At 40.5% G+C, this 23,328-nt stretch overlaps 1 protein-coding gene across 4 annotated transcripts in view; it reads left to right on the top strand.

Moving 5' to 3' along the window:
* LOC112844066 (Fc receptor-like protein 4) overlaps positions 1-23,328 on the top strand; it is a 36,513-nt gene that overhangs the window by 3,594 nt on the left and 9,591 nt on the right. The window contains exons 1-6 of one of the 4 annotated variants that reach the window (XM_025903529.1): positions 10,480-10,584; positions 11,973-12,008; positions 15,517-15,780; positions 15,860-16,105; positions 16,286-16,462; positions 16,555-19,096. In XM_025903529.1, coding sequence (XP_025759314.1) covers positions 10,551-10,584; positions 11,973-12,008; positions 15,517-15,780; positions 15,860-16,105; positions 16,286-16,462; positions 16,555-16,655 — 858 coding nt within the window. In that variant the 5' untranslated portion in view covers positions 10,480-10,550 and the 3' untranslated portion in view covers positions 16,656-19,096. Of the gene's footprint in view, positions 1-10,479; positions 10,585-11,972; positions 12,009-15,516; positions 15,781-15,859; positions 16,106-16,267; positions 16,463-16,554; positions 19,097-23,328 lie in introns of those variants that run through there. The other 3 variants (XM_025903528.1, XM_025903532.1, XM_025903535.1) reach the window with 3 other exon arrangements.

The following is a 23,328-nucleotide window of genomic DNA, read 5'->3' as shown; positions in this document are numbered from 1 at the left end:
GTCTTACCAGCCGTCAGCTACACAGAAAAGGATCCTGGTCTAGAAAGTAATACTAAATAAATTCTAACAACAGCTTATTAAGCTTAAACGTGCTGCTGTTGTTCACCCGCTAGTTTCCTCTTTCTGGCGCGAAGTGGGCCAAAAACAAACAAGAGAGACGGAGTCGTAGGGATGGGTATCGTTTAGGTTTTATCCGATACCAGTACCAAACCGGTACTTTTGAAACGGTGCCGGTGCTTAAACGGTGCTCGAACCGGTGCTTAAAGAATGGAGAACACAAAGTTTGTCCTAAAACCTCTCATGTTCAGCTGTTTTTTTGTAAAAAGATAACAATGTGAGCCTTTTCTTCAGCTATAGGGCATATATGGTATCACTCTTGGCTGGAAGCAGTGCTTAATCAATGGGGAAAAAAAACACAAACTTTGTCCAAAAACATCTCATGTTTAGCTGTTTCCCACTTTTTCTTTGGTCATTCAAGGCTTTTTGGCCAGGGTGAAGGGAGCATCTGCCATCAAACAAGAAGACAGCCGCATGTAACTACAACGGTTATGCTAGTTCACCTTACGTGCATTAATGTAATAACGTGGTTAGCCTACTCAACGTAAATTACACGCAAACAACATTAAGTTACTCATGCAGAGAAAAACAGCTGCTGCTGCCATCATCATCCGTCATCATTTCTGCTACCCTGGCAGGGCTAGGGGCCAGGACTCTCCTCCAATGTTCCCTCTAAGCTGCGCACGTGCGCAATTGCGCACTGCTGGCACGCTCTCTGCGCACAGAAAATCTGCGTTGCGCACAAAAAAAAATCTAACCTGAATTGAAATTAAAATTAAAACTAATTAAAAAGCCACGTTAATCACAACGTGTACAACCATAGGAGATGTGAGCAGGACAGACGGAACAACTGACGGAAAAAGTGTGGACTTTATACCAGTTTTTAAATTGTGTTGATAGGCCACGTAAAACCAGAGTTATGATAAAAATATCTGCAATGTTTGGTTTTCTTCCTGAATACTGTCGTTGTTTATATTTACTGCGGGAAGAAACGGTAAAAACTGTGTTTTATAAGGAAAACACTCGAAAGCACTCTCCACCTGTGAGCAAAAACAAAACCAAAAAAACCCCCACCCTTTCCTATTGGTCGAAAAAAGTACCATGTCGACCAATCAAACAAAATGATATGACAACGTGGCATCTAGTTGTTAAGAAACGGGGGGAGTTTTAGGAATGACGGCGGTGTTCTGAGATGTGAGAGATTTGCGACGTTTAGCGCAAATCTTGTGTAGTTAGTGTGTAGTTAGTGTGTAGTGTAGTCAATAGTTTTGTTGTGTGTGTCAGAACAATGAGGCGACTGCTGAATGTTACAGGTGTTACAGGAGTGATACATCTCCTGTTGTCAGGCCTGCAGGTATCAGGCTGTTGTTCTCCTTTATCTCATAGTGGACAGAATTATTTTTTGGAGTGGCACAAATAATTTGTGTGGCATCAAATTTGATGCAGAACACCTGACTGTTCTGTAAATAGTTTGAAATGTTTATTTAAAAACTTCCAATAGTGTTAACATACTACACAGGTCATGAACAAGATTTTTTAAATTTTCATTGTAAGTGGGCTAAAGCAGTTAATTAAAAGTAGTCTAACATAAATGTAAATGCTGTAATTTGATTATTTTAATAAACCATGTAACTTGGATGGATTAGATGCTGGCATGACCACAGTGCCATGCCGCATGCCGGTGTCGCTCACAGTGGCCCAAGGGATCGCTCAGGGAGTTTGTGTGTTCGCTCAGACACATGAAAAATTAGAGGGAACATTGCTCTCCTCTTCGGGTTCTTGGGGGTTGTTGCTAACTCCGCGTCCAATAACAGGCACCACACCCGCAGTAGATGTGCCCGGTGTGAGGTCTCGCAGCAGGCTATCAAATACGGTGCATTTCTCGGCTTTTAACAAAATGCTATACGTCGCCAGGTGTTTCATCAGATTCGAGGTGTTACCTTCTTTGCACAGTATTACAGTATCAGCTTAAAGCACTTGTTGCAGGCTGCTGAGTTTGCATATTTTGCTGTGAAGTACAGCCAGACTTTTGATCGCTTCGCCTTGGGCATTTTTAATCTGTAGCTCTGCTCTAAAAGAACGTACCTACATGGGCCCGCCTACTACGCTTGCAAAGGTAAAATGATTGGCTAGAATTCAAAGTGTATCACATCTCAGGGGGGGAAAAGCACCAAAAGAAAGCACCGAAATGTGCGCTGCTTTTCGGTCTGGTTATTACCGTTTATGTCAGAACCGGTGCCATCATGGCACCGGATACCGGTACCCATCCCTACGCACTCGCGACAGAAAAGCCAATCAGCTGATCATTGATCAGTTTCATGATTGAAGTAGCAGCAGGAGAGGGAGGGGGAGAGAAGAGGCAGACGCTCCATATATCGGTTGTTAAGCTTAACGCTGGAATGCTTTACAAACATTCAGAGATGAACTTACACACTTGCTTTACTTCTCTCTGGGATAACTTTCTCGGAGATGAAATGCCGATTTGGTAGCGAGGCTCCAAATGCTCAACCAGACCGCGGGCAGGTCTCGCACGCCACACCCGCTCCATCACGTGACGCATACTGCTCCGACGTGCTACGGTTATGAGCCGAGTTAAGCCATGTCACAAGTTTTGTGAGCTGCTTTTGTGATATTTAATGGATCGGATTACAGTTTTTATTTCTCTCCGATATCCCATCCAGTAATTTAGGTCAGTATCGGACCGATACCGATACGTAATATCGGATCGGTCCATCTCTAATTACAACAGCATAGGTTAAAAGTTCAAGGGTCAAACTGACCTATGACTTTTGCCAGCCGAAAACATAATTAAATGAAAAATCGGACAAAGACATGGAGATATATTGAGAGGCTAGAATCCTCTACCAGACATGAACTAGTTGGGTATAACAAGCTTTCCAAGTGCCAACTGGGACCACAAGAGGATGACAAGCTATATAAAACAAAAGAATATTAAACACACTCAAAGTATACAAGCACACTGCCATCAGAGTGCATTTGGTATCTAACATATCTCTTTTTAGGGTAGGGTAGACTATCTTTAAACAGTATGTCTGTGAAGGTTCTCAGTCATCCAGGTCATCGTAGTCTAAGGAGCTTGGAAAGAAAAGGGTCTGGATTTCTTTAAGTTGCTTGAAAACGTTTCACCTGTCATCCGAGAAGCTTCTTCAGTTCTAGAGTGAAATGGTGGAGAGTCCCAGATTTAAGCTCTGTGGGAGTAACCCTCCGAGAGGGACAATGGACCCCCTAATGATCCTCTACCTAATCACATGAGCTAAGGTGTGAGAATGGGTGTAGGTCACAATCAGCCAAGATTTCGGGTGAGCTCATTGTGAAACCTAGCCCCACCAAACCAAACAGTCACTTCGTAAATGCATGGCACAACATAGAAGGGCCACCTCAATGGGACAAGACTCAGTGGTTCATCTGTATCTAAAGGACAAAGGTCACTCTTTCAAGGATGCCAATGTTCACATTTTGGACAGAGAAGATAGATGGTTTGAAAGATGAGTAAAAGAAGCAATTACCGTAATTGTCGGGCTATAAGCCGCTACTTTTTGCACAAGCTTTGAACCCTGCAGCTTTTAGTCAGGTGCGGCTTTTCTATGGATTGTCCATGATTTTTGTGATATCGTAAGACGATTTGTTTTGTTTGTTCCGCTGTTGTACGGCACTACGTTGCCTGGCGGAAGGGCATGTGATCAGACACACAGTATCGGGGTTCAAGAGTGGTATGTTGGTGCCGTACGAAGTAGCGCGAAAAACAAACTTCAAAGTAGCGCTACGCGTTCAGCGGGAGGCGTGGATGACGAGCGGCGATAAACTTGGCAAAAGCAACTTATGCTCAACTCCACCGGTGGATTCTGACAGCGTGGAAAAGTGTGAAAACATCCATGATCACCAACGGATTTTGAAGGGCTGGACTGCTGCATGATGGAGAGGAGGACACCGCCACGGCCCTTCTGAGGGTGTTCGACTCTGATACTGACAACGAGGATTTCTTTGGTTTTGAAAGTGACAACGAAGGAAAGAAGCTGAGAGTGGATGACGTAGCCATCCTGAGCCTGTTCGTTTCTGACACTGGAGAAGAGGACTTTGGTGGTTTTAGTGCGCAGGAAGATGGTGGTGAATGACTGACTTTTCTTCTTGTTAAAGCCGTGTCACTGCACCTGAGCCTAAAAGGTAGGCTGAATCTATTTTTCTGGTGTGCTGTAGGTTATTGTTATGTACTACATTTGTTACTCATTTATGAAGCACAGTACATGTTTCGTACTTGTAATTACCGGTACTTGTACATATACCTAAAAAGTTATGCAAATATGTACCCCTAATTTGTTTTTCAAAATATTAATAAAAGGGATGTGTCTCCAAACAGCCATCTCTTTCCTGACAATTCCCTTTGTGCATATTCTCTTACATATGATAAGTCAACATTGAAACACCTGCGGCTTTTAGTCAGGTGCGGCTAATGTATGTACAAAACAGGATTTTCCCCTGATTTTAGCTTGTGCGGCTAATATTCAGGTGCGCTTTGTAGTCCGGGAAATACGGTAATGTCCACTGTGAACGACCATCTTTAAAGAGAGGTGGTGGTTTATGACACCAACTGTCTGCCATCTATAATCCAGTTTTGAGATCCATTCCCAGACACCTTAGCGCCCACTCACATCCTGGGTCATCTGACCTCAGGAAATCACATGATAGGGCGGGGTTAGGTTTCACAATGAGCTCATCCGAAACCTTGGCTGATTGTGACCCACACCCAACCGTGCCAGAAGCATGAAGGGCAAACTACATGTTCAGTCCTAAGCAGCAGCAATTGAGTGAAGGATCTCCAGCCTTTTGTAGCCAAAGGCAAGTACAATCAACCACTCATTGCTTCCTAGAGCACTACAGGATCCAGGCAGCCAATTGTCTATGAGGGTTGACACACTGTAATCTGCATACAGGAGGGCTGGCACGGGTCTCCAGCCTGCATACAGCCCTCCTGTATGCAGAGTGCCAGGACTCATCAGCGAGTCCTGGCACTCTTGGATTTGCTCGAAGAGAAAGGCGGTCTCACTCCCTAAGAGGTCCAGGGCGGTAACAACAAAAAACAATATAGATTCAATGAATATAAACTAAGAAAAAGAAACTAAAAACCAACATCTCACAAGATGTCAAAGGCCAACATCTCACTAAAATCAACATCATAAGCTAACAGTCAACTAAAATAAACAACATCTCACATTGTGTTAAAGGCCAGGGTGAAGAGATGAGTTTTCAGAAGTTATTTAAAAACAGGCAGAGAAGAGGCCTGTCTAATCTCTAAAGGCAGATTGTTCCACAGTTTTGGATCTGCTACAGCAAAAGCACAATCTCTCAGTTTACGCTTAGTCCTGGGTACAGCTGATCAGCTGACACGAGAGAGAGCGGGTGGGTGTATAAGGCTGTAGCAGCTCAGAGAGATAAGAAAATAGGGGAAATGTGCTCAAACTTTCCAGTGGCAGTTAAAAGACAAGCTGCAGCATTTTGCACCCTCTGTAGATGAGTAATGTATGAAGCACTGACCTCTATATAAAGGGCATTACAGTAATCCAAGGCGTGGATAACTGCCTCATAGTGCTGCCGTAAAAGAATTGGCTTTATTTTAGCCAACTGTCTCGGCAAAAAGAAGTTTGATTTTATTACTGCCTGAATCTGACTGTTAAGCTTCAGTTCAGACCCCCAGGTTTGACCCCCAGGTTCGTGATAGTTAGCTTATTATACTGGGCCAAAAAATCTAAATACACATTGCAGGTCTCAGTGGGTCTACCAAAATTAATGGAGTTAATTTTTGGTATAGTCACAGAGACTGACACAAAGAGGTCACTCTGCCAAGTAGGACCTGCAGTGCTGTGTTCCTAATGCCCACCTACTGCTCCAAACGAGATAGTAAAATAGCATGATCCACTTTATCAAAGTCCAGCTGTCAAACCTAAAAGCATGAGAACAACACAGTCGCCAGCATCAATAGCTAAAAATATGTCATTAAAAACTTTTAAAAGGGCTAATTTGATGCCATGTAAGGATTTAACGCCAGACTGGAAAACCTCTGACATATTTTGATTTTGCAATTCACATTGGCTGTTCTTTATTCACTATAAATAAACTTACTGTCCCTAACCAGGAAGTCTTGCATTTGGATCCTGTTTTTCCTGTTCTTTCCCTGAACCTGGCACTTGACCTCTAACCTTGACCTTAAAGTCAATCAGATTCAAACTCAGAGGCTTTAGTATATATGTTATGAATTTCAAAATCCTACTTTGCAAGGATTCCCAATTGCATTCACAAGCGTTGGTGTCCATGCTGCCTGTCTGCTCTCCTGGCAGGGTGGTGACGAATGTTCCCTCTAATTTTTCATGTGTCTGAGCGAACACACAAACTCCCTGAGCGATCCCTTGGACCACTGTGAGCGACATCAGACGTGTGCACTGTGGTCACGCCAGCATCTAAACCATCCAAGTTACATGGTTTATTAAAATAATCAAATTACAGCATTTTCATTTATGTTAGACTACTTTTAATTAACTGCTTTAGCCCACTTACAATGAAAATTAAAAAAAAATCTTGTTCATGACCTGTGTAGTATGTTAACACTATTGGAAGTAAAAATAACTTTAACTCCAATTATGAAAACACAACTTTCTTTCTTTTTTCTTTCTTTTTATAAAGCTCTGACTTGTATTATGAGTCTGTGGTCTGGGAGAGAGTCCTGTAACTCTGTCTGCCAAATACAGTATATAATGACCAATGTTGGGCAATTCATTATATAGTTACTTCTTCAAAAAAGTAACTGAGTTTTTCAAACAACACTTTTTTGCAGCTGTTTGCCTAAAAATGCAGCCAAGGTGTTTTTAAATAAACATTTCAAACTATTTACAGAACAATCAGCTTTTCTGCATCAAATTTGATGCCACACAAATTATCTGTGCTACTCCAAAAAATAATTTCTGTCCACTATGAGATAAAGGAGAACAACAGCCTGATACCTGCAGGCCTGACAGCAGGAGATGTATCACTCCTGTAACACCTGTAACATTCAGCAGTCGCCTCATTGTTCTGACACACACAACAAAACTATTGACTACACTACACACTAACTACACAAGATTTGCGCTAAACGTCTCAAATCTCTCACATCTCAGAACACCGCCGTCACTCCTAAAACTCCCCCCCGTTTCTTAACAACTAGATGCCACGTTGTCATATCATTTTTTGATTGGTCGACATGGTACTTTTTTCGACCAATAGGAAAGGGTGGGGGAGGGTTTTGGTTTTTGTTTTGCTCACAGGTGGCGAGTGCTTTCAAGCGTTTTCCTTATAAAACGCCGTTTTTACCGTTTCTTCCCGCAGTAAATATAAACAACGACAGTATTCAGGAAGAAAACCAAACATTGCAGATATTTTTATCATAACTCTGGTTTTACGTGGCCTATTAACACAATTTAAAAACTGGTATAAAGTCCACACTTTTTCCGTCAGTTGTTCGTCTGTCCTGCTCACATCTCCAGTGGTTGTACACGTTGTCATTAACGTGGCTTCACTCCACATCAGCCACGCCGCTTTGCTAGCTAAAACACCGGTGTCGGCACATAAGGACGCTGTCATAGCCTGTCAACCACGTTGATTAGCTGCGTATATACGAATGTGAATCGCATTATTGGCTGGACTATGGGATAAGGTGGCATCGTTCTAATCCCATACAGGAGCAGCCAGTCACTTACTGACTAACACTGCAAAACAGAATTGTTAAAGTTTTAATTTTAATTTCAATTCAGGTTAGATTTTTTTTGTGCGCAACGCAGATTTTCTGTGCGCAGAGACCGTGCCAGCAGTGCGCAATTGCGCACGTGCGCAGCTTAGAGGGAACATTGGTGGTGACAATACCTCATCAGCCTTTTATAGCTGAGGGTAAAAACTATCAAAGTGGGCCTGGAGGCCTGTATGTGACTGTGGACTCAAATGCAGAACAAGATATGGAGACAGCTGAGTTAATTTTACACAAGGTTTATTTGTAAATATAAACAAAGGATTAAATACAACGAGGGATTCGTGGTGTGGTGATCTAAAGTGGCAAACTGAACAGAGGAGACAGTAGTCATATGAAAGTTATCCAGGAGGAAATGAAGGTTAAGGGAGGAACTTGGCTTACTTGGCCGGTGGATTTCGGCTTAAAGGGAGAGATCTTGTTCTTAGCATTCAGCTGACTCCTCAGGACTTGTTAATGGTAAATGGACTGATTCTTATATAGCCCTTTTCCACTCACCCAGAGTACTGAAAGGTCTTTATACAACATGCTGCATTCTCACTAGTACTGTTTTCTGTGCTTTTAAGTGCCTACGAACTACAATTCACACACATTCATCCACCGATCGATGCATCAGTGAGCAACTTGGTGTTATTATCTTATTCAAGGATATTTGGAATGCAGACCAGTAATCCTCTAATAAGTAGATGATCTGCTCTACCTCCTGAGCTACAGCCACCCCTGTCTGACCCTCTGCAGGTAGTTGGTGATTGCAGCTTTCCTAGCAGCGTCTTCATGGTTCCCATTTGGTTTCCAGGTACTTGTAGCTGTCCTCGATGTCTGCAATGTTGCCTTCTGGTAGTTCAATCCCCTCAGTTCTGACTACCTTCCCTCTCTTTGTTACCATCCGACTACACTTCTCCAGTCCGAACGACATTCCAATGTCATTGCTGTATAGCCTGGTAGTGTGTATCAGTGAATCGATGTCTCGTTCACTCTTGGCATACAGCTTGATGTCATCGATGTACAGGAGGTGGCTGACAACTGCTCCATTCCATAGTCGGTATCCGCAGCCAGTCTTGTTAATGATCTCACTGAGGGGGTTCAGGCCTATGCAGAACAGCAGTGGGGACAGAACCTCTCCTTGATATATTCAACACTTGATGGTGACTTGTGCTATGGGCTTGAAGTTGGCCTCTTGTGTTGTTTGTTACATCCCCATTGAGTTCCTGATGAAGGCTCTTAGGGTCCTGTTGATCTTGTACAGGTCTAGGCATTCCAGGATCCAGGTGTGGGGCATTGAGTCACATGCATTCTTGTAATCAATTTAGGCAGAGCACAGGTTGGTCAGCCTGGTCTTGCAGTCTTGGGCGACTACTCTGTCTACCAGAAGCTTGGGATTTGCGCCTCTGGTATTCTTGCCAATTCCTTTCTGTGCCCGACTCATGTATTGAGCCATGCGCCTGTTCATCTTAGCTGCTATGATACCTGACAGGAGTTTCCATGTGGTACCAAGCGAGGTTATTGGCTGGTAGTTGGATGTGACTGGTCCCTTCTGGGGGTCCTTGTGGATCAGGACTGTCCAGCCTTCGGTTAGCCATTCTGGGTGTTTCTTATTGACTAGCAGCTGGCTCATTTATGCTGCCAGATGCTCGGGAAGTGCAGTGAGTAGATATTGTCTGTAGTGCTGCATTGACATCATCTAGTAGAAAAGGTACTTCATGTAGTCTTGGTAACTGGCTCCAGAGGATCCAGGTTCCAAGCTTCGCCATGATCCTGTCTTTCAGGTTAGTTCCTCTCACACTCAATGATCCTTCTTCCATTGTATTTGGGGCCCATGAACCCAATCTTGGATGGGTTCATCTCTTGCCCACTGATGCCATCTTGTTCCAGTAGCTCTGAGCTTTGAAAGAAGTGGCAGTTATTGTATTTTAACCCAAATTGGGATCTTTGTATACACCTAATCCAGTAGTTTTTAATCCCTAACCTTAACCAATTTGCTTTTTAAAAGTTACAAATATTACGTTCTGGCATATATACATGAAGGGCATATTAGTCCAGACTGATGAGAACTCACAAATGTAGAAAAAAAATGTAAAACCATCTCCAGAAACACAGACGTGAGGGAAACCAGCTGGTTCTTCATGCACCATTACTTGTCTCTTGGCTGGGTTAAGAAAGCATTGATGAACCTACAGAAGTGCTGGAGAAAGTGCACCTGAATAAGCTGCAGAAAGCAGATGACTGATAGATGGGTGGACTTTCAATAGTAAAGCATTATAGCATGTAGTTAAAAAAGGTTTGTGGTTAAGGTAGAGCAGAGGTCTGTGTGAAATGCAGAAACAAAAGGCCTTGTGTACAGCTGAAACACTGACAGCTACCGCAAGACAAAACTTGTTTCTACCATTATGCAACAGGAACTATCTAATCTGAATTTTAGTGCAGATATGGGTCATTTTAGCATTAAAGATAAACATATACTAGTTATACAAATATTCTCCTTTGATTTTGATTTCAACTTCTAAATATGTTCATCTTTGTGACATAGTCCAGTCTCTTGTTTCAATAATATCTCATCTCTATAGAAACAAACAGAACAGAAAAAAGAAAAAAAAAAGGTGTTGAATTTTCTTTGAAAAGGAAACCACAGTGCTGACAGTGATGCTCGGTCAGGACGGAGGAGGTTTGTGTTACCTGATGTGAACTGATCAAAGAGATAAACAGCATGATGAACAGAGCTTCTCTACTGCGACTGCTCTGTAAGTTCACTTTTTGATTTTATTTTCGGGTTAAGGTCAGAAAATACATTTTCAGTTTATACTGGACCCAAATCCTAATAAATACGGAACTGAACCATGCTGTGATTGGATTTGTGAGTATATTTAGTGCCTCAGTACTGGTTCACAGAAAAAATCTAACTCACCATGTTACAGCAGTAAAAGAAATAAGATACCAAAACCAATTAAATTTTATTCATATATTGCCAGATTACAACAGTTACCTAAAAGTGCTTTATATAGCAACATAAAGACCCTCCAGAGAAAAGAGAAAACCTGAACAATCAGATAACCCCTATAACCAAGTTGACAGTGGGAAGGAAAAACTCTCTTTTAACAGAAAGAACCCTCTGGCAGAACAAGACTCGGGGAGCAGTGGCGATCTGCTGGAACCAATTCAGGCTGAGGCCAGGCAGGAATCTCTAGACTTTGATGTTAGCAGACAACATTTTGACCTGTAGTGAGATCAGGTAGCAGTTGGAAGAGAGCCTGCAGAGGTGGACGTATGCTCTGGAGAGAGGAGAAATGAAAGAAAGTAGATGTAGGAAAGAATACTTGTGTGGGTGAGAGGGAGGATGGTGAAAAAGTGAAGATGTAGAAGAGTTTTAATACTTAGGGCCAACCACTCAAAGCAATGGACAGTGCACAAGAGTGGTGAAGAAGAGAGTGCAGGCTGAGTGGTATAGGTGGAAATGAGTATCAGGGGTGACAGAAGGATAGCAGCAAGAGTGAAAGGGAACGTTTACAAGATAATCGTGAGACCTGCTATAATGTATGGTTTGGAGATGTTGACACTGACAAAAAGAAAGGAGACTGAGCTGAAGATGTTAAGGGTTTCACACGGAATTACCGAGATGGACAAGAAAAGAAATGAATGCATCGGAGGGAACGCTGTACTCTGGGATAATTTGGCCTTAAGTGGTGTTCTGGCCGACACACCAGGGTGAATCGGTGACAATCGTGTCTATTCCTGATATCCCCACTATACTAGGGATAGGGAGAGATTGAGGATGATCACCTGCTACGGTGATCCCCCAAAATGAATACCTCAAAGATCAAGGAGATTAACAGAGTTAATGTGTTTTTACAAAACCAGGGAACACTACTGATGATAATACATTGCACCCTTCAATCAATAAATTGAATAACTAAAGTGTTCTTTTTTTGTCAAGTGGCTCTCTCAGTTTAGAAAGTCTGTGAAAGAAAACTGTGTGTAAGTTTAAAAAAAAGACTTTGTCTGCACTTTTTCCATTGCATACATGCTTTTTGCTTTGTACATACATGATTGCGGTTTGCATGGTTTTACTTCCTCTGAATGTTGCACACACTGCTGCAAAACCTCAAGCTAACCCAGCTGTCTTCCTTTGTAGCCGTCATCTCCCTACTGTGCTGCACAACAAAGCAAGGTCAGTAACCTTCTTCTGTCACACTCTAAAGTTTTCATTTTCATAATTCTTTAATTCTTTATTTTATACAGGTCCTTGGTCCATTCTCTAAATTCATCCTCTGTCCTAAACTAGCTGTTTTTAGCTCCTCCCCTTTAAAACAACTCACTTTAAAATAAGCTGTCCTTATCAAACACAAGCTTGAACGACAGGCAGGTGCTGCTTCTGTGCCTTACCTAACAAATGTGTGGGGGCAATGTGGGCAGACCCACAGAGCCCCCAGTGGGTTGCCCAGTGTGGTCCCTGGTCTACTGTAAAATGTAGGACACAACTGACTCCCGCACTATAGGGGTACATGCTCATGTGATCCTTTCTGGATGCAAACATGACTTTCTGCTTCAGTCCAGTCATCATGATCTTGATCAAGTGACTCACGATCATGTTGCTTGGTGCTCAACAGTTTCTGAATTTGTCAAGGCAGACAGAACGGACTCAGACAGAAGTTTAAGGGTTTATTTACCATCACCCAAGTGCGAAATATATATGAGGTGCAGGGCAGGGGGTCTAGGGCTCCAAGGGGAGTCCACACACGCTACGCTCCTCTTCTATTCACAAGCCAAACTCCTTCTTCTGGCACTCATGCTCCTTCTCACTTCACGCCACTTAGCTAAACTCAGGAATCCAGAAAAGATAACAGGGAGGGTCTAGGGAATCTATGTACAGAGAATATCAGTTAGAAAACACGCTAGAGAATTCACAGGAGAGTAAGACGAGGAATTTGCTGGGGTTACACAAACTTAATTTGCATAACAATTGACTCTCTGTACACACAACGCTGTTGAAAAAGAGCAGAGAGAATTATCAGGGACTCACACCATCCAGTTCACCCTCTGCTCAGACACAAAAACTGTATATACAATCTGACACACAACAGAGCAGACACCATCATCAAACACAGAACAAGGTTTTTCAACAGCTTCTTCCCCTCCACTGTCAGACTCATGGCAAAACAAAAAATATTGAACACCGAATGTATAACGGGATAAAATCACTGACTAATGTGCATAGTACATCTGTATAGTGTTTTTTGTATATAGTAAATAGTATAATTTCTCAATTTCATGTTTTATTTATGTTTTGGTTCTTAGTTGCTCTGTTCTTATCTTGAAAAAATGTAACTTGACCTGGAGAGCTCTGCACAAGAATTCCAATGCTCATGGACTTGAAAAATCTTGAACGTTGAACAATCCAGTGGTAAAATGCTCTGAGCCACGGCCTTAAGTAGCGGCCAGGAAACTAAGTCAATAAGCGGCAGGTGAAGATAATCAGTCCAGGTGCATGGGCCAATGGCGGGAGCACAATAACGAGCTCAGCCCAAGAGGTCAGGAGACAGTGGAGAGAAAGCGAGAGAGAGGAAACAACAAACATGTGGCCAAGAGTGAGCCAGCCAGAGAGACACAGGGACCATGACAGAAATGAATCACTCACTCTTTCATCAGTCATCTTTGCCAATCAACATATCCCTAAACTGCTCAAGTTTAATAATACTGAGCACACCTTGGATGATCTCTCCCTCTGTGTGGTTCACATGAAGCCACTCACCAATTTGCTTGCGTACAGTAGTACATGGTAACTTATGTCATTTTTAATGTTCTCAAACTGACCCCCATGCACTTTAACCTCTCTGCTTAGCAAAAATGTCTCTTAGAGAAAATATATGATCAGGCTTACAGTGTCCCATGTCTGCTGTAAAGTTGCTAACTGGTTTCACTCCCAGCTCTAGGCTAAGGTGTCTGTGTAGTTGGAAGGGTAGTCCTCCATAGTTAGATGTCTGCTGCTTCAACATAACTGTACAGTGATGTCTGCCTCAGGTTTGTTAAATAAAGGATCAGGAAAATGCCTGTGCAGCTTGTTGATCTCCAAAACTATGTCACAGGCCTTTAGCTGTGTTATATAGGAAAAATAGGTACAGGAGAGATGAGGGGTATTCCTTTTACAGGCTCTTCCTTAGCTGTTCATTAAGCAGAATTTTAGACCAATCTTTTTTTCATTTACATGTCCCTCCATCTTTTCTCCATACATTCTCATGTAACACAAACCATGACATTAAATCAAATTTACATTTTTGAGGTATAAATACACAAAATAATTACCCTTTATCTGTATTTGTATGCACTATAACTATATATATATATATATATATATATATACATGTACATACATATATATATATATACATACATATATATACATACATATATATATATATATATATATATATATATATATATATATATATATATATATGTATGTACATACATATATATATATATATATATATATGTATGTACATACATATATATATGTATATATATATATATATATATATATATAAAATAAATAACATGTGCAAAAATACTTCACATCAGAAAACCATAAACAAGTGTATTCTTCCATCTCCCCAAATCAGTATTTACTATACAGTCCATAAACATTATGAGTGAGAAATGGACCAGGGTGAAGTTATGTTATCAATCATAGAACCTTGTCCAGGAGCTACATTTTTGAATAAATAACACATATACAGTGTGGCCCATCATTTTGTTAGATAATAGCAACTCTCATTTCAACCAGCAGAGAATCTGTGAAAATATACTTCTTTCAAAATTCAACTTTCATTGAACTAACATGAACAAGGTTTTATGCCTTTAAATATGCAATTTGACAACTCAGAGTACCAACAGAAAAAGTAGAGACAGGAGATATTTGTTGCCTTCAGTCTAGAGTAACTTCCTCATCAAACAGAAGGGGGCCTTGGAGCAAGCTACTGCATTCAGTTGTGTCCCTTTTGTGGCAAAGCCATGCAATTACATCTGTATAACCCTAACTAAGAATCAGTGCAATGATTCAGTAAATAAGTCATTTTATAACAATAAACTCTCAAAAGAAATTACAATTGTAACCATACATTTGTAGGTGTCACACTGTGAGGCGCTCATTTAGTGCAATTAGCTTCTTTAGCCAGTAGGCATTAGTCAAGTCAGGCCTTTGGGGCTGTCCAGCCTTTCTTCAATGTCTGCCACTGTGATGGATACTGGACCCTGTTCAGGAAGGTGCTGTGGTCTGCTCTGAGCCACCCCTTTCTTTATCACAGCTTTCTGTAGTTCTGACAGTTGGCTAACTTCCCTCCATGTTGCCTTGACCTTAGGCTGTGGTATCAATCTCTATGGAGGGTACAGCTCCTTGTGGCTGTTGTTCATCTTGTAGCAAAGCATCTCAAAGATCACTGTTGCTCCAAACATGGAGTCTGTTGAACAGCACAAATTGATCTTTCAAAACATTTACAAATTGATGCATTAAATGGGAGTGTAAAATATTAGAAATTGCATAATCCACTCTCCCTAACTGAGTTCAAAACACTGAAGGTCAGCAGGAGTCACCAAGTTTCATAACTTCAGTTGATCTGAAAGGTGTCTGATTGCTGCAAAAAGGAAATAATGCACTGTATATTTTTTATTGTTCTTCTCAGCTCGTCTGACTGTGAGTCCCAGAAGCTCTCAGGTCTTTAAAGATAACTTTGTGTCTCTGAGCTGTGAGGAGGACGACAGCTCTGCTGGATGGACTCTGAGGAGAAACACAAGCAAACAACAGAGGACACAGTGTGGAGATGGGTGGGGGAAACCAGCTGGTTCTTCCTGTAACATCAGCTACATTGACCCACTGGAGAGTGGAGTTTACTGGTGTGAGTCCAGAGAGGGTCCCATCAGTAACATGGTTAACCTGACAGTCACTGGTAAGCTGAGTGTGTGGAGTTAGTGTTGATGAAGCTGTGTGTAAATGGATGAAATGCTGTAGTTTGTCTCTGTGTTGAGGTGGATCAGTGATCCTGCAGAGTCCTGTCCTCCCTGTGATGGAGGGAGATGACGTCACTCTGCTCTGTAAAACAAAGACCACTCCCTCCAACCTCCCAGCTGCTTTCTATAAAGATGGCTCCCTCATCAGGGAGCAGCCTACAGGTCACATGCCCATCCAGCATGTTTCCAGGTCTGATGAAGGCCTCTACAAGTGTGACATCAGCGGTCATGGAGAGTCTCCATCCAGCTGGATCACTGTCACAGGTGAGGAGCTTCACTCTGATTTCACCTTTTATTGTATTTATGTATTGACCTGAACAAGTCGGGTTCTCTCTATAGGTAGACCTGCAATCAAAGCTCCACTTCCTGCCTTAAAACTTCACTCTGATTTCACCTCTAATTTCATCCACATATTAATCTCAACAGGTGCAATTCTCTCCACAGAAAAACCTACACCCACACCTTCACCAACCACCTCAGCTCCTCCCTCTTCCACAGTACTGTCCCCTGACTCCTCCTCCCTCCACCGTGTGTTCAGAGTGGTCCTCCACCTGGTGGTGTTCTGTCCATACTTCATCTCCACTGTCCTCATGGTGTCTTTGTATCGATGCAGAGCCAAAGGTAACACTCTGATCGGTCAATATGCTGGTCATTGATCAGACTGATCTTTTCTTCCTGTGTAAGCAGCTGATTTAACTTTCTAACATTTACAGGAAACTACATGCATGTCTCTATGGTAAAGACCCCACTCGACGAGGCTGAGCAGGGATTGGATAATGACTATGAAGATGTCACTATAGAGCATCACTTCTGAAGCAGAGCTCATGTTCAGCTTGATATTAATGAAAACGTATTCCTGCTGAGGATTTATATCACGTGCTGCCTATGTATCACTGTAGTTCTTTAATGTACAAGGCAGTTATCTTTTTTCTAAACCAAACCTGCAGAATGGCAAAGATAACAATTTGAGCAATTCTGAGCAACTATCGTACCTTTTGATTGCAGATTTATTTATTTCTCATTTTAGGAAGACATTCTTTGTTTGCTGTCTCAGTGTCTCACTCATGCATGAATAATGAGCTTCAAAATAAAAGATTTTAAAGGGAGACTGTTAGCAGGGCCACATAAAGACTCCTTTTTAAAACTTGAATACTGTGCCATGTGCATGAATGACAACATGTACAATATAAAACAATTTCATTTAAGAACCACTTAAAGAAAATGTACTTTACTGGTGGATTTGGTTGGTAGAGATCATTTGTAGAAAAGTGTTAAAGCTACAAAGTATTGAAAGATGTAATAACACACTGTCTGACTCTAAACCTGAGGTTTAGTGATAATTGAAAACAATGTACAATGACACCAGAATTTACCATTTATTTAAATTTGTGTCTTGTTTATATTTTACTGCTGCTCTCACACATTTAAATGGATACTGCTAATCCTGTAAAAATAATGTTGTTCCCTCATCAAAGAAGAATAACATCTGTAATCAAGACAACTGGTTTAATAATGAGAGAACTTAAGAACTTGGAAGAATTAAACATTATGTATTGTTTATTTATTGATAGCGAAACTAATGTATTTGGAGATTAGATTCCAATGAGATACAGAAAGGGATCCCAGCAGTGATAGGATTTAGGTCAGGAGCCCCTGGAGTCTAGACTCTGGTGGTAGTGAAAATGAAGACTGAGGCTTGGTATGGCAGTGATGTAGAAAATGGAAAAGCAACCCAAACAAACAAACAAAAAAAACAACTAGTGAAGCTCACATTAGAAATTATTATGAGTTGTGATTTGTTTCCCTGTGCTGAACCACTGGAGAGATCTTAGGGCTCCCCATCTGCTGAATCCCAATTTAAACCGTGACTGTTGTAATTTTGCTGTTTAGGTGAAGTCACACTCTGCCATGTAGGCAACAGTAAATTATTTTTGTTTACTGCATGTCTCCTACAAACTAGCCCCATTTATTTAAATTATAGTTTAAATTGTAACAATATTTGTATTCTTAAGTAGTAACATTATTATATTATTATATTAATATAGCACAGGTTTTGTTACCTTTTTACAATATGGTTAGTAGAATCTTCCTTCAAGGAGCACTTTTTACTTTCTTACTTTGAGTACATTACAGAGCATGCACTTTTTCACTTTCACTCGAGTAATAAACTTGCTTAGCTAAACTAAACATCTCTTCTCGGCACAGTAGTAATACACAGTACTACTGTCTATTAGCACTGCCACATTTGTATAGTGCTTCTTTGCTCCACTAATTTCATTCAAATATTGTACAGGTGTGTGGTTTAAGCTGCTTAAATAGCAATGCATTGTTTCTGAAAGATGTATGCCACCCCAAAGTGATCACAGCTCAATCCTTACCTCCCTGTAAAAATTATTTTGTTTTCATTGCAGTTTAGCGTCACTTTTAGTTCAAGTTTTCCTGGGTATTGTTTCTTTGTGTATATACTGGATTCAAAAGTTCGGAAAAAAAGATATTTCTTTACAACCACACACAGTTTGAGGGCAGATCTCATCACCCATATTTTATTGATAAATCTGACCAAACTGAAACGGAAACTATTTTTATGATTTGTAATGTCAAATGATGGTTTTAGTGAATTTTATTTTTATTTTCTAAAGTCTAGTGTTTGTTTTTAAAGATAAAAAAGAAGATGAGTGTACATGAAGATAATAGGCTAAATTTGTGATTGTGTGCCTCTAAACAATTTGGTCAGAGTCGACAACTAACTGTGATGAAGGGTACAAACCAAAAACAGCATTGGAAAAAAATTAAGTTAAAGATTGAATTCATTCATTCGTTTACATGTCATGTGTCCCCAAGAAGTATTTAAGACTGAAAACAAAATTAACAGAACAATATCATAAATCACTCACTGATTTAAAATAAGATTAATATTAGATGACAAAACACTGAAGCCTTAGTCGATAATAATCAGAAGTTGAGTTGAGTTTTAGTCAGTTTTGAAGTGTGTATTTGCGCTAAGATTGAGGTGTGGTCAGGGGTAGGTGGAAGATACATCAAAGTGGACACAGCCTGTTTACAGTAGTCACAAGTGAGCAGGTAAGGGGAATGACAGCTAGAAGTAAGTTATTTTTTCCACTGTCTCAGCTGTTGGTCGCATCATGTTTTCTGTTCTTTGTTTTTACAAACATGTTTTATCTTTAATCACTGCCCCAGACTTTTGTAGATGTTTTTAAATCTAAATGAAAAATAAAGTTTTAAAAGTAGCTGCCATGAAGGACCGCATTTTTTTTTTTTTTTACCATCAAGCTACAAATTAAGCCCACTGCAGTTTTTCTTAACGAGTTCTTTTTGATGATCAGAATGAAATTATAAGTAGACTTTAAAGAACAATTAGACTCAAATATACTACTGAAATATTAAATGGTTTATTTCAAATAAATGAAATCACAAATCTAGGCAGCTTCAGGTTTGTGCCTCCTGATAAAATGCTCTTATTTTTCTAGACAAGAAAAATCAAACAGGAATTCAAATATTACACACATTCTGGGAAAATCCAATCCCATATTATCAGCAACTCCAGTCTGGAAGAAATTACTGTTTTTAGTTTTCTTTTAAAACATTCACAGAGGAGTGAGCTGAAAATGTAGCTTAGTAATGGTATACTGTGGGTGTATGTCGAGGTTGTATTGAATTAGACTTCATGTTTGGGTGCAAAGACCTGTTAAACCTGCTGCCTGGGCTCTTTTCATTTAAGCACCTCCCATAAACACAGCCACTGTTCACAGTACTGCTGAAGCTGCTGGGCCCTAAAAAAGTCCCGTCCTCTATGCGTCCTCTAGCATTTGGTTATTCAGCAATTTATTCTGACTGAAACAACGCTTTCACTTTAACTCAGTTACATTGTTTTTAAGGTTTCTGTGTTAAACCTGTTGTTACCTGCAGTAGGTTCATTCACACACCCAAACATCTGTGTTTTTTTTTCTTTAGACTGATTTGTTATAGAAGTTTTCACAATAACCTGCAGCACTCCCTTCATGAACACCATTTGAAGTGGGCTTAATAAACACATTGCAACATGGAGAGAAACATCCCAGCCAAACACCAGGGTAATCTCTGAAATTTGGGTTGCTCATTTTATATTGTTTTTACCAAACTCACACACAAAGAAAATTCCTCAGCATGTCACATGAGTCTATACTAGGGGTCGGCAACACCATGCGGCTCTTTAGTCCTTATACTGTGGCTCCGGGTGGTTTGGGAAAATAAATTAGAAGTATTTAGCTGAAGTGTATTTTATTTATGTTAGTTCTTTTTTAACTTGTAGTTCTAAATTGGAAGATTATTGTGATATCGAAATATAAAAATAAAATTATATTCTGTTATTTTTTCATCGCTCAAAATAAGCGTCACATTCGTGAAAGCCGGTATACCCGCCGAAACGCCGTGCATTTATCGAGACTTTCAACCCCAGGTAGGCCAATTATGGATCTTCGGATCCACATTATGTCAGCAGCCATTCTCCACCGTGAACTATGTTAAAAACAAACACCGCTCACACCTCACAGACGACAGCCCACAGTCCCGCGCAAAGATGAAAGTGACCTCGCACAGCCCCGATGCGCAGACGTCGCGCGCAGAGGCCCAGGAGCAGAAGTCCCATTGTAAACATATCACGGCAGACTCGACGATGTTTCCATGAACACGCTTTTCAGCATCTCTTTATTGACCACCTTTCACACACGGTTGCTGTACGCATACAGCCGGCTGTAGCCTTGCAGCCCACAGCCAGACACACACCACATTTGGGCAGAATTTTGCAGATATCTATTTTTAATTTTTCAGCAGCATGGTGCTTTTTTCCAATTATTTTTTGAAAGTCAGGTCAAGGCTCCAAAATCCCAAAGGCAATATAAGGGTGGCGGCTCACAACAGTTTTTGTTTGCTACATGGATCATTTTAGTTCAGCTGGGTATCTTTGCTTTTGTTATATTTCTTTAAGAGTTCAAAATGTGTTAATTACATAAATAAAATGTAATTTTCTCTGTAGCACTTCATGGATTTTTATAAGCAACACACCTTAGTTGTTCACACAAAGCATAAAGGTAAAAAAAACAATATATACAGTGTTATCTTCATTTTAGATGTCAAAAAGTATTTGCGGCTCCCAGTGTTTTCTTTTGCGTGGAAACCGGGTCCAAATGGCTCTTTGGGTGTTAAAGGTTGCTGACCCCTGCTCTATACCTTCAGCTCAAAACGTCCTTGAAACCTTCCCCGAAAAAGAGAGAATTATGACCTTGTCTTCTGCTTAGCCATGGCCTAATCATTTACATCCCTGATAAGCAGAAGGCGTCTCACCAGGGGCGATTTTAGCCCATTTTTGGGGGTGCTTCAGCACCCCCAAAATGAATCAAAGCACCCCCAAAGATTTCTTACTTTTTTTGACAACATTTGCTGTTTGTGTGACACACTACTAAAAATATAAAAAGCATACAGTACTTAATTGAGATGGAACATTTTAACAACAAAAGTATAGATAACCCCTCCCCCCTCCCAAAATGGTTTCTTCCAGCTCCCCCACTCTGGCTCTAGGGTCGATGCTGCCAGAGCGATGGTAGCTGAGACGCAGCGGAGCGGAGGTGGAGTGCCTGGATTAAAACAGGACATATTAGCAGCATTTAACCTTCAGTTACTCTTTATGTAGTTAGATAGGAGTCGTGTTTCTTTTTAGCTGAAAAACCTTACACCAGGTAACCTGCAGTGTTGAAAACGTGTTTTCCAATGATGTTTGCTACCCTACAATCCGTCCTACTCTGTAGTAAATTCAGCGACATTTGACCGTCCTGTTGCTCCCACTGAAATGTATACAGCCTATTTAAAATCTAAAACTTAAAATTGTCTGTATCCTGCTGTTGTTACCACTGTTATGTTTGAAGTGGATACTAACTAGCTAACTGACTGAATGCCCATTAACCTTATAACTCCTGTTGTGTGTGTGTGTGTGTGTGTGTGTGTGTGTGTGTTTGTGTACAGAGAGACAGCCAGGTTCATAATGGATATGAGGAAGTTTTTTCAAAAACAGGAGCCACATTCAGGTAAAAGTGTAAGAACAAATGATCCGTCAATCAAGAATAATGTTGGATCAGTGTTTCAATATTTTATATCTTTTATTAGATGTTCATGTGGTTTGGTTATTTGCCTTTTGGTTGAAAGTACACTGAGAGAGGACTTTTCGTTAGTGATCTTAATAAAAAAAAATTTCATATTAATGTAATTTTTTCATCTAATTAAATACAATCTATTTGTGTATGATTGTCAGTCCAAAGAGGGAGAGAGGAAAGAGGGGAACGTGAGGAGAAAGTACAAGGTCAGGAAGAACCAGGTAAGAAAACAGACAGGGAACAGTGACAGGCAAAACAGAAACTATTACACTGACAAAGAGAAAAAACCTGATTTTACTCATACAGTCTGGAAGTTGTGTCCTCCCTATATTAAAGCTGCTATACAGAATCTGCAAAACAAACTGGGTTGAAACATTTTTGACCCTCTTTAACAACATTCCAACCTAACATTATAATTGATTGGGGAGATTAAAATTAATGATATATTTTTATGTGGTTCAGCCACAACTCTACTAAAACCTCAGCCAGTAATAGGTAGGCCAACTTTTGGACTGTCCAGTTGTCTGTATGACTGCCGCATACAGACTTATGCGGCAGAGAAACACTTATCAGTGTTTCTCAAACTTTTTACAGTGTGCACCACCTGAGAAAAATGTCAAGCTCTCCCAAGTACCACTATGAAAGCATGAAACTCATAAATCTTACAACACAAAATTAGTATTATTAAATTAGTCAAATTAGTATCTGCAGTAAAGATTTTTTCATACATTGTATACATTCTACCACAGGCAAAGTTGCCTCCATTTTTATAGTTTTTTATTAATATTTTGTAATAATTTATTCTGTTTTGGGAGTGTTTTTTATGTATCTGTATTATATTATACATACACATTAAAAGTGAATCTCTGTCCAAAACATGCACTCAGTTTACCTCTTACTCACTATGAGCATCATTTAAATAACCTTTATCAGATTTGATGGTTTTGTTACAGACTAATCAAAAAAGTGTTTTGCTTTTCTTTCACAAATGTGAGGGTTGTGTTAAAATGTACAAAACGGTGATGTCATGTTTTGTGACGAGGACCCAGGCAGAGAGAGACTTGATGAATTTAAGAATCTTATGATTTAATAAAGAAATTTGCAGACTTACACAGAGATGGTAAAATTATGATGACTGATAATGGAGATGAAGACAACAGATGATGAGGACAGGGAGGAACAGGGGTTTAAATGCACCAAGGAGACAGTCAGAGAGAACTCGGGACAACTGGAGACATTTAAGGATGCAGGGACTGACAGAGACGGGGAAGAAGTCTCATCGTGACGTGTAAAGTTTATCTTGCCTGGCTGGGCAGCTCTCTGGGTGCTCAGCACCCCCAAAGC

Source organism: Oreochromis niloticus, linkage group LG3 (genome assembly GCF_001858045.2).
Source record: "Oreochromis niloticus isolate F11D_XX linkage group LG3, O_niloticus_UMD_NMBU, whole genome shotgun sequence".
Classification (NCBI taxonomy): domain Eukaryota; kingdom Metazoa; phylum Chordata; class Actinopteri; order Cichliformes; family Cichlidae; genus Oreochromis; species Oreochromis niloticus.
Note: the sequence above shows the minus strand (reverse complement) of the source record. Positions and strands in the feature narration are given on the sequence as shown.